At 38.7% G+C, this 12,873-nt stretch overlaps 1 protein-coding gene across 3 annotated transcripts in view; it reads left to right on the top strand.

Moving 5' to 3' along the window:
* Positions 1-12,873, top strand: part of LOC121417171 — an 85,973-nt gene that overhangs the window by 28,147 nt on the left and 44,953 nt on the right. For all 3 annotated transcript variants that reach the window (XM_041610763.1, XM_041610764.1, XM_041610762.1), the window contains exon 3: positions 3,738-3,876. In XM_041610763.1, the coding sequence (XP_041466697.1) occupies positions 3,738-3,876 (139 nt within the window). The remainder of the gene's footprint in view (positions 1-3,737; positions 3,877-12,873) is intronic.

The raw sequence follows: 12,873 nt of genomic DNA, 5'->3' as shown, positions 1-12,873 counted from the left end.
TGGAGATGGGGTTTCTTGAATCTCGAGATTAATCGCGAAGAGGGCTGATCGGGCTAAAATCTCGAGATTGAGCAAACTCGGGATGGTGCAGCACCGCCTTCTCTCTTCAGGACCATCCAGCACTGCAATACAAAATCAATGTTGCCATGGTAGTAACTCTTTTCTTTTTACCCTGGAAAGTAGAAATAGGCAAGTGTGAACATGCACTCTATTCCTCTAGTCTATCACCATACCCTGGCCCTGGCAAACATGAACCTTGACCTTCGGTAACATACTGCAGTCTAGAGTTTCAGGTGACAAGGTTCTATTTCAAGAAAAAAAAACTAGATAATACTGGATCCTGCAATAGAATGAAGGTAGACTACAACATTGTCCAACCAATGACATGTACTGTATAGGGCATTCTCGAATTACTGTACTCCTGTAAATGGCCCATTTTTGTTTCGCCTGCATAGCAGAGCGAGAATGTAGGTGTACATGTAGGTGCCGCTTTTTTGACAGCAACGGCGGCGGCATCATCAACATCAAATCTTAACCTAAGGTTAAGTTTTGAAATGAGTAAATGACATTATAACTTTATAGAAAGTATACTGTCCAAACATGGATCTAGTTCATGAAACTTTGACATAAAGGGTAATCAAGTATTGCTGAACATTCTGCCTTGGTTTCAGGTCACATGACCAAGGTCAAAGGTCATTTAGGGTCAGTGAACTTAGACAATGTTGGAGGAATCAGTATCGAAATCTTAACCTATTTAAAACTTAAGTTTTTGTCTCGCCCACCAGAGGTGAAGGCGAGGCTTAGGGATCCAAATGTCATCTGTCGTCCGTCCGTCACAAATTTAATTACACATAACTCCACAACTGGTAAGTTGCTTTTCAACCAAACTTGGATGGTAGATGGACTTGGGGGACCTGCATCTTATGCTGCAGTCGTAGGTCACATGGTAAGGTCAAAGGTCATTTTCAGGTCAACGTTAAAGTTTACATGCAAGACTCTCTTATGACATCTAACCCCGCAACCGTAAGTTGCTTTTCAACCGAACTTGGATGGTAGATGGACTTGGGGACCTGCATGTTATGCTGCAGTAGTAGGTCACATGGTAAGGTCAAAGGTCATTTTCAGGTCAACGTTAAAGTTTACATACAAGACTCTCTTATGTCACCTAACTTCGCAACTGTGTGTCACTTTTCAACCAAACTTCGATGGTAGATGGACTTGGGGGACCTGTATATTATGCTGCAGTCAGAGGTCACATGATGAGGTGAATGGTCATTTTCAGGTCAACGTTAAAGTTTACTTGCAAGACTCTTTTATGACACCTAACTCCACAACCGTAAGTCTCTTTTCAACCAAACTTGGATGGTAGATGGGCTTGGGGGACCTGCATGTTATGCTGCAGTCGGAGGTCACATGGTAAGTTCAAAGGTTATTTTTAGGTCAATGTTAAAGTTTACATGCAAGACTCTCTTATGACACCTAACTCCGCAACAGTAAGTCGCTTTTCAACCAAACTTGGATGGTAGAAGGACTTGGGGGACCTGCATGTTATGCTGCAGTCTGAGGTCACATGATAAGGTCAAAGGTCATTTTCAGGTCAACGTTAAAGTTTACATGCAAGACTCTCTCATGACACCTAACTCCGCAGCCGTAAGTCGCTTTTCAACCAAACTTGGATGGTAGATGGACTTGGGGGACCTGAAATGTTATGCTGCAGTCTGAGGTCACATGATAAGGTCAAAGGTCATCTGCAGGTCAACGTTAAAGTTTACATGCAAGACTCTCGTATGACACCTAACTCCGCAACGGCAAGTCACTTTTCAACCAAACTTGAATGATAGATGTACTTAGGCGACCTGCATCTTTTGCTGCAGTGGGAGGTCACATGGTAAGGTCAAAGGTCATTTTCAGGTCAACATTAAAGTTGACGTGCAAGGCTCTTATGAGTCCATCTCAGTTTTTTCACAATGAAGTTTCGATACAATTCTGTTGCAGGCCCTCACAAAACATGATATTTCTGGTTATTTTCATAAGTGGGCGAGACACAAAATTGCTTTTGCCTTGTTTTGAAATGTCATCGTTACTTCAAAAGTATATGGACCTAGTTCATGAAAGTGAAACTTACGCATAAGGGTTATGAAGTATTACTGTGCATCCTACCTGATTTTCAGGTAAGGTCATATGACCAAGGTCAAAGGTCATCTAGGGTCAATGAACTTTGGGCTTGTTGAGGGTATTTGTTGAATTTTTATCATAACTTTTACTTTATTGAGCTTGTTCATGAAACTTGGACATACATGTAAGAGTAATCAAGTATCATTTGAATAATAGAGCATGAAGAGAGTTGGCCCTTGGAAGCAACAAATTCTTCAGATTCTTCAGATGTATGTTTCGCTGCCTGTCAACAACAATATGTGTCTCTGATTCCTTCCTTGTTAAATAGTGAGGTGATGGAAATTAAACATGTTGCTGGAAAAAAGAAAAAAGAAATTGTTTGGCGACCTGGGCCCCGTCTTACAAAGAGTTACGATTGATCCAATCAAACATAACTCTCTGGAAATCCATCAGTGTCATAATTTTCTCAACAGGAAATTTGCACGACAATATCCTTTGTAAACAAAGAGAAGCACAGTTAATTTTTAAGAAAACAATGAATGCATGAATATACATCATAGTTGGCAAATATTTTGAACAAACATGAATAAAGTAAGTTGATGTTGCTGGCCCTCCATAGTTGTGATTGATCGGGATCAATCGCAAGTCTTTGTAAGACGGGGCCCTGGAAGCAAACATTTTCTAGATTAATATACGATGCAAATTCTTTGATAGAAATAAGATTGAAGTGGGGAGTGTTTCATGAAACATCTTGTCTGATTTTAACTGACATGTAAGCTCTCAGCCAATCAGATGCAAGGATTTCAGTAGCTTATAACAGCTTATAACCAAAAGTCACTGATTACATGATGTATTTGCTCTATGAAAGGTTCGCCAGGGGATATACATGTACATGTAAGTGTGCCTTTTTACCCTTTCCAAATTACCTGAGAGCTCTGTGAATATTGCACACTTTTGTAGTAGCTGAATTTGCAGTGAATGAGTTTATGAATCATTTTATAATCAATCCGATCAACCACAACTATGGAAAGCAAGTAAAGTCAACATCTATAATGCAAAATTTGTTTTAAATATTTATCTAGATATGATGTATATTCACACATTCATTACTATCTTTACTACAGATTCAGTGTGATTCTCTTTGTTTACTAAGGAGATTGAGCTATTAAATATCCTGTAGAAAAAATTATGGTATGGATGTATCTCCATACAGTTGAGATTGATTGGATCAATCGTTACTCTTTGTAAGATGGAGCCCAGGGCCACATCTTAAAATCCATATTTTCCATATTTTATTGTTCGAAATAGACATGAAATACTCAGAAAATTTTTGTTGCAGCAGCCGCTGTGGAGCGCCAAATCAACAAGGCTCTATCCCTTTAATCGTTGAACGCCAAACAGGGTGGCAACAACTCCCATCTTTTTAAGTCTTTTGGTCTGACGCTGCCGGGGTTTGAACCACCGACTTCCCGGTTGTGTGACGGATGCTCTACCGACTGAGCCAACACACCGGTATCTTATGAAGAGTTGTGTTGATATATGTACATGGAATACACAAATTTATCACACAGTAGTTTCATGATATATTTTTCCTTTTCATTCTTTTTTTTTTAAATGTACAGGAAAAAGAGAGATAACAACCAGTGGTGGGAACTGTTTGATCCCAAGACTTCCCGCTTCTATTACTACAATGAAATGCTACAGAAAACGGTCTGGCATAGGCCAACCAACTGTGACATCATACCACTCGCTAAACTACAGGTAAGATCGGTGTTCTGTACCGGTATGGTTATTAAATTGGCAATATTGAGGCCTATAGCATATACTTGTACCCTGTAATACGTACTGTGGATTCAAATTATTAAAAAGCTTCATATGATGATTTTGATACTACATGTACATTAACTATGAAATGCTACAGAAAATTGTCTGGCCTACATATACATGCAGGCCAACTGTGACATCATATCACTTGCCAAACTACAGATAAAGTCAGTATGGCAATTAATATTTTTGATGAAAAGCCCACAGCGAATCCTAATCGATAAAATAAAAATCTAACGCTGTGGTTTCTCGTCTTCTGCATCAGAAGCATTGCTGACGTTCGGCGCAACAGCATCAGACTCGTAAAGGCAAAGAAAAAAGCTACAGCATCCGCCTACCTGTAGATTATAGACTAAGGTGTTTTGGGGAGAAAAAATGCACACACATGTACTAATGAACACAGCACCAGATAGTTTGAATACAACACCCAAACAGAATGGTTGTTGAACCACACTGTACATTGTAACACCATGAATTTAAAACTGGCATCAAGTGCTTGGCTTGGTGCTGTCTTCTGTAAGTTTCACATGTGACCGGGTTTAACGCCGCTCTTGGTAGTGAACAAGTTTTGCCACCTTCGTAGGACACATGTTTCTCCCCATGCTTGCAGATATATAGGCTATAGATCAGATAGATTGAGTCTTCTTGGATAGAGAAACCAAAAGCTCTTAAAAGATTAACCAATACCTTTGATAATTGAAGTACCTCTACATGTAGTTGTCAAAAGCATCTGGCATGGATGGTAACTTTGAACAAGGAAATGAAAGGACAGGGGAATAGATCAACTGAAAAGGTTACATTATTGAATGAAATGTGCTGTAAAATGTTGTCTCAAATCAAGAGGTTCCCTTTCAATTGAAAAGGCATCTGGTAAAACAGTGTTGATTCAATCATGAAATAGTGTTCCTGGGGGGTGTTTCACGAAGATTTGTGACTAATACCGCCTTCACACTGACATCAAGCACCGCTCCTAGGGGGGCCACTTACATTGACGAGTGGATACCATGCGCAACCCAAAAAACACGTAAAAAGGATGTCCTTTTCACGATAGGGCATGTTACGTACGTGATAAGGGTGTCAAAAACACAAAAATAATTAAAAAAGGGTATCTATTTCGCTAGGAAAATTATGTGTTTAGGGTCGAATTAGCGGGGATGATAAAACAAAATGCTCCTGCCTTGTGAATGGAAGTGGCCCCTCGGGGCACCGCTACAGTCCCGGGACTGTCCCGAGACTAGCGGTGTTGCCTTCAGTGTGAATGCTCGGACCCACAATAAACTACCCCGGGATAATCTCACCTCGCTATTACTCCGCCACAAGCTTTTGCTCTCAAACCATAATGATAGCAACAGGACAGTCACTGCAATGCCAGGATAAACCAACTGATCGGTGGTTTCCGGTCATATCGGGTTCATGAGCTTGCATGTGATTCTTCCAGTGGTTTTAAACATCACCCGCTACAGTGTGATTCATGGGTACATGAAATTTATCCCGGGATTGTGTCGGGTCAACTATTCTACTGTGAATGCATTTCTAGCTGGTTTATAGCGGTGTCACTGTCCCGCGACAGCAACAGGGTAAATTTGAAAACCGCTGTGGGATGGTATTAGAGTCGCACTGAAATGCCATGTTGCGTGTGTTTTAAAAGGCATGACCGCATTGGTTAGATTCATGGGTACATGAAATTTATCCCCGGATTTTGTTGGGTCAACACTTCTACTCTGAATGCATTTCTAGCTGGTTTATAGCGATGTCGCTGTCCCGCGACAGCAACAGGGTAAATTTGAAAATCACTGTGAGGACGGTATTAGTGTCGCGCTGAAATGCCATGTTGCATGACCGCATTGGTCAGATCGTGCGAAGAAGACACGCACTACTGCGTATTAATCAATAAGATTGCATGTTGCGAATCATAAATACATCGGCTCTTCAGTGCCACTCTAAAGTCGTAAATCTTTGTGAACCCCCCCCCCTCCCCCGGTCATATTTCCTGGGCCTATATAAAGTCATGAATTGTAGCAGTTGATCATGGGGTCAATTTTGCAATCGATAGTGCACAATGATCAATGCAATCAGTAAAATAAAAATCATTGTGCTCTTTTTTGAAATTTTTCCTTTTTTGACCTATGAAAGTCTGCCCTTTTGAAATGTGTCCTTCCCCTATTGCAATATTGAAAACTTGATAATCAGGGATAAAATATCACAGGGGCTTAGGCAGTTTCGCCCCAGAAATACTTTTAAAAAGGCCCTGGAAATTAAAAACAGGGCCCCTGAAATTTCCCATTCTCAATGTTATTACATTGCAGTTAATCCAATGGAGAAGCTTTTTAATAATGATGATGGTGATGATGATGATGATGATGATGATGATGGTGATGATGATGATGATGGTGATGATGATGGTGATGATGGTGATGATGGTGATGATGATGATGATGGTGGTGATGATGATGATGGTGGTGATGATGATGATGGTGATGATGATGGTGATGATGATGATGATAATGGTGGTGATGATGATGATGATGATATGTCGATGATTATGACGATGATGGTGATGATGAAGGTGATGATGATGATGATGAAGATGATGAAGATGGTGGTGATAATGATGAAGATGGTGGTGATGATGATGACGGTGATGAAGATGATAATGGTGGTGATGATGATGATGATGGTGATGATGATATGTCGATGATTATGACTTGCAGTGTAAAGGTATAATGTAAATAAAAACAAAAATAAATGCAATGAAATATAACAATGATGATGGTGAATGATGATGATGGTGAAGATGGTGATGATGGTGATGATGATTAAGCCTGAGTCGAATCGATTTTAAAATCGGTGTTCGATCGATGTCATCGAACACCGGTGCAGATTTTGCAAAATCGGTGCATCGAAAAAAAAAAAAATACATCGGCCGGCCGATTCGTTTGGTTTACACAATCATCAAAATATCAGTAATGTTCAACTTTACTACTACTTACTTGATTTCTATTGCCCCCAAAATGAAACCGAATGAGTAATTATGATGCTATTCACCATTAATTTGAAGTTTATTTCGATCATAGTTCGAGTCTTACTCGTCTGCTCGTGCCGAGATAATTTATGCACGATGAATTCATGAATGGAAGTCATGGCCATCGATCGTGCATGCGCAGTACTGTTCTTTAATCAAACCAGAAAATGGCCGGAAATTGACGCGATCAACGTAAAATAAATCTTGCTTTCATGAACAATATTAAAATCATGACCATAGAACATTATTTAATCGTAATATTTAACAATAATTTGCATATGATAATCATTAATATGAATTTAGAGCTTGATGTGAAACGTTTGTATTTCGTTTCAATTTTCAATGGCGGACATCTCATGACGATCGACTTGACTTGAGTCGAGCTAGTGCACTTGTCTAAAAAAATAATCATCACGTCAGGATTGATTCTCGAACATTGTCTACATGCAAAAACTCTGTTCAAGTTCGTAATATCACCATATAATAACATTTAACATGACAAACAGAGAAAATTGCGTTTGATATTTTTTCCCATCAATTTGAAGCTAGTTTGTGCCCATTTTTGGGCTCTGATTTCATGAATGGGAAAATATGTCATACGTCATCAAACACGCATGCGCATTGTGCTTATTTTCTCGGAGCTTGGAGGAGACGTCCAGAGATGGAATAACAATAGAAATAATCCCAGTATTATTTCTTCCATATGAACATAACATACTTTGCTGACATCGTCAATATTCTTAGTATGACCATAAAATCTTGTTAAATCGTAATAATTTAGATGAATTTAGGGCTCGATTCGAAACATTCGTATTTATTTTGATCGCATGCTCATAATTGCGTTTAAAAAACTGGATTGTCATTATCAGGATTAATTCTCGAACATCGTCATAACTCATATTCCACAATCTTTCCTCACAATCGTTATATCAGCATTGAATAGCAATTCAAATGACCATCCAGAGAAAATTACGTATTTATTCCCATAAATTTATTTGGAGCTCATTTTGGATCCAACTACACAATCTCAGGCAAGTTACAGCGCTCTCCGTTGATTGCACTTGTTTGCTGGCGCTGACGCCAAGCACGCCTGTCGTTTCGGGAGAGTGAGTGTACGGAGCTGCGGACGGGGCTGGTGAATGGACTGCGAATGCTAGTCGACCGAAAATCATTCGGATCGACTCTGCGTGATTCATGTCTTTATTATTGTTTCATTTTGAACTTATATGTTGTCATCTGCAAATATCATTGTTGAAGATATTTTGGGAAGAATTCTGCTTTGGTCCCCGGCCTTTTTTGTGTGTTTTGTGATCATGGAAAATACAAACGAACTTTGCTCTGTCATCTGCTTGTGCAACGCTCACCCGGCCAACGCCAGCGCATACCGTCAGTGCGTAGTGCATATGCAAAGCGCATCGCATCGCCGCAAAAACAAGACTACATTTTCCCCGCCTTCAATATTCGATGCATCGATGTTCGATCGAATTAGAGCTGTCGAACACCGGTTTTCAAAATAATCGATATGACTCAGGCTTAATGATGATGATGGTGATGATGATGATGATTATGGTGATGGTGATGATGATGGTGATGAAGATGATAATGGTGATGATGACGGTGATGAAGATGATAATGGTGGTGATGATGATGATGATGGTGATGATGATGTCGATGATGATTGACTTGCAGTGTAAAGTTATAATGTAAATAAAAACAAAAATAAATGCAATGAAATATAACAATGATGATATTAATGTTTGATTGTAGAATAATCCCAATAAATGGACAATGAAAATCATCATCCATGCTATGAGTCAATTCCCTATGCAATAATCAATCCATGATAAAAAATGCACAAATTACCACATGATTTTCACACATGCCAGAGGCAACTCTAGATCTATCATAATTGTCCCAATTTCTCAAAGCACTTGTTTCTAATAATGAGGTCAATTGAGGTAGCGTTCAAATTGAACAGATGTCTGTTTTGATTATGTGATGGTATGCATAATGATTTTTTTCCCTCATATTTCAGAGTTTATGCCGTGGGATTGATAAGTGCGAACAGACAAGTGGGCGTTTAACAAACGCAGTTGCTATCATAAACCATTTGTTGAAACAGGCATAACTCTATGGAAATGGGGGGGGGGGGTTAGGGTGAAATGTACATACATGTATACATGTAGGACTACATGTTTATGGGAATTGTATCTATGTACATGTACTAGATTTTGGGGACACATCACTATCAATTGGGCGTAAATGTGTACAAGTGTACAGTGCTTGTAATCATAGGCGGCGGAAAAGGGGGGGGATGTGTCCCCCCTAAATTTTTGTTTGATAACCTTTTTTTTTTTTTTTTTTATTGCTTGTCAATTTTTTTTTTCCAACGTCCCCCCCTAAAGTCACGTGGACCCCCCTTAAAACGTGTGTTGTCCCCCCCTAAAATTTAGGTTGATGACTTTTTTTTTTTTTTGGTTGTCTACAATTTTTTGGGGCACTTGTCCAATTTTTTACCTGCGTCCATCCCAAAATTTTCAGGTGGACACCCCTAAATTTTTGGCTTCCGCCGCCAATGCTTGTAATGATAGGGAAATTCATATTCACATGCGCATTGTTTTCTTACAGTACAGCAAGAAATTTACCCACATTGATACTGCACTCAACCCAGGTGAAGCAGGGACTCAGTTTTATAATTATGAGGGGAGCAATAAATAGCTCTCCTAGATCTTTTAAGGAGAGCGGTAGAGGAGCACTGCAAAAAGCTCTTCTTCAACATACAAGGGGAGCTTTTTGTCCAATTAACAAAACAGATGGAGGAAATGTATGTACTATAAAGTTACAATCAACATGCAACCAAAGGAAGTATTTGTAATTGTTTTACAATGTTTTGTAATTAGATTGTGTGTTATCAAAACCTGTTTGAGTTAGGTTTGACTTTGGCTTAAAGTTGAGTAACTAACAATTTTTTTTTTCAGGGGCTCCATTTAAATTTTTTTTGGCAAATTTCGGGGGCTACTTTTGCATTTCGGGGGCTCTTTTTAAATGCTACTTTTTTGTATTTTGAGGAATACCTGTTCACTTATTAATGAATTATTACTTTTTGTTCAATATTGTATGATTTTTAAAGTTATTTTTCATGCTTAGAATCTTGGATGTGGGTGTGTGTGGGTGAGTGCGTGTGTGTGTGACTGTGAGTTGGACTTGGATATACCTGTTCACTTATTAATGAATTATTACTTTTTGTTCAATATTGTATGATTTTTAAAGTTATTTTTCATGCTTAGAATCTTGGATGTGGGTGGATGTGGGTGTGTGTGGGTGAGTGCGTGTGTGTGTGACTTGGATATACCTGTTCACTTGTTAATGAATTATTAATTTTTGTTCAATATTGTATGATTTTTAAAGTTATTTTTCATGCTTAGAATCTTGGATGTGGGTGTGTGTGGGTGGATGTGGGTGAGTGCGTGTGTGTGTGACTGTGAGTTGGACTTGGATATAAATGAATTCAATATCTAATTTCTACTCCATCTATTCCAGTACAATACCTTGTACTCAGCCATGTACATGTAATAAAGGCCCACATCCCCTAACTTTTCCTGAAGTTCTTTGAAAACGCAGATCTCCATGAAAATTTCATTTCTCTATTGGGGAGTCTAAATTCGGTGAGAATGTATTCATTAAGAACTTAAATATACATGACAATGAAGAAATCATCAAACTTTATTGGCAGTTTTGAATAATATTCATGAAATGTAAACTCTGTCTGAAACAGAAAATCACCATCATTGAGGCCTTTACTGAGTGAATTGTCCCCCAGAGCTCTGGCAGAGACAGAGCTCTAACTGGCTAGCTAGTAAAAGCGCCAATGCGTGAGCCTGCTGCCAGCCTTGTAAAATAGATGGAGCTTTGTTTGATGATTTATTGTCTGATATAATACCTCATCCCCTAGAAAAGAAAATAAATGATTTTTTAGTCATAATTAATAAATAAGGTAACTTATTTTGGAAGTTAATAGGCCTAAGCCGTTTTGAAAAGCAAAGCCGAATGACAACTCACCAATGCTACATGTAGGTTACAAGTCTCAGGGATTTATTTCCTGTGTAATTCGAATTATTTAATCACAGAATCGTGATATCTGTAGGGGAAATATGTGCATTCGAAATTGCACATGGTGGTAGTCATAATGGACCCCTATACATGCAACTGTTTCCCGACCGTTGCATTGATTTTTTTTTCCGTAGTTGGTACCATGTGTATGGAAATACGTGGTACAGAAAAAATAACGCAACGTCGGCATTTGAAACTGCGCTACTCGCGCTATTTTTAAGGATTATTCATGACTTTGAGTGTTGGTTTTTGGATTATTTTTAAATGGTAAGCGGAGCTCGAGCATATTGAGTTGTTATTCACTCGGCAATAAGCATGATTTTGGGTGATTTCGAGGGCGACTTTAGGCATTTCCGCGCAGGTCAACGATCGCGAGGCGCGCTATTAATCGCGCTACCAAAAATGGATTAAGGCGCGCATGTAGCGCGCGATCGCTCTCGCGCGCCTTAAAATCGAATCCCTGGTGAAGTGAATGGTTGGGTAGCATGTACATCTATATTGGCCTTCCTGGCAGGATTAGATGGAAAGTTCACCCTGACAAAAAGTTTATTGCATAAAAAATTAGCAGAAAAAATAATGAAAATATTGGTGAAGGTTTGAGAAAAATCCATCAAATAATATTTAAAAAAAGTTTTTAGAATTTTAGTTTCTTGATTTGTGACGTCAAGTGCGAGCAGCATTCCTACATACTGTATGGTAAAAAATCAATGAAATATCATTTTCTCAGAATATTGAGAATGGTTTGTACTTTACCTTCAGTATATCAATAGACAAATTGTTTCACACCTGCTCCTAAAAACAAAACACAAATATAGTCATCACGAACCAAATATTAGAAAATTGAAATTTATGCATATTATATATAGGTTATCTCCTCTTTGATGACATTACAAATCCAAAAATTAAAACTCGAATAACTTCCTCTACATGTATATACAAAACACTATACATGTAGTCGAGTCTTTTATAAATTATTTACAATTATATTATTTATTTTAAATTACCGATATCAGTGGGGACTGGAACTGGGGATGAGAACAGGGGGCTTTCGAGATTTTAATACAAATGTATCAATGTGGGTTGTTCAATGAGATTATACTTATAAATATACATGTATGTATGTACATCAGTAGCGTACCTACAGGGGGGGGCCCAGACTGCCCCCCTGACGAGTCACAGCCCATGCAAGGGACCTACCCCTGCCCCCCCCCTGACGAGAATTCGAAGACCTCCTTTTTTTCTGCTTGTCAATTTTTTTCTCAGCTGTGAATTGTACTTTATAACCTGTTGAGGCCCTTTTTTTTTGCTTGTCAATTTTTTTGTGGAGCGAAATGCTATATTTGTGGTTGAAGGCCTTTTTGGGGGTGGACAGATTTGCCCCCCCCCCTTGTGAAAAGTCCTAGGTACGCCACTGATGTACATGTATAGTATTGGCCTTGTGTTAACACACATATAGGCCTATATTAATATACATGTAGAAGAGGGAGGGATAGAGGGGGCAATGTGTTATTGCGATCCAACATTTATGCCAATAGTTTTGGTGATTCATACTTTATTCACAATCAATAATCAGGTCACGCTAATCCCTTTTATTTTCCCCTCATTGTTTTTAAAGCTTGACTTTTCTCGTACATGATCCTTTTGGAATCTGTAATTTTCATTGCCATTGGAATGAATTCGATTTTCACTGGACACTTCATTATACATTGTGTATTACAACGAGCACAGCTCTGTTCGTTTAACACTGAATTTGAAAACTGCAGTCGGCAATAATGCTGCATTCTTTTTTAAATTTTCATTGA

This window comes from Lytechinus variegatus, chromosome 6 (assembly GCF_018143015.1).
Source record: "Lytechinus variegatus isolate NC3 chromosome 6, Lvar_3.0, whole genome shotgun sequence".
Lineage (NCBI taxonomy): Eukaryota > Metazoa > Echinodermata > Echinoidea > Temnopleuroida > Toxopneustidae > Lytechinus > Lytechinus variegatus.
This window is presented reverse-complemented; position numbering and strand designations above follow the sequence as displayed.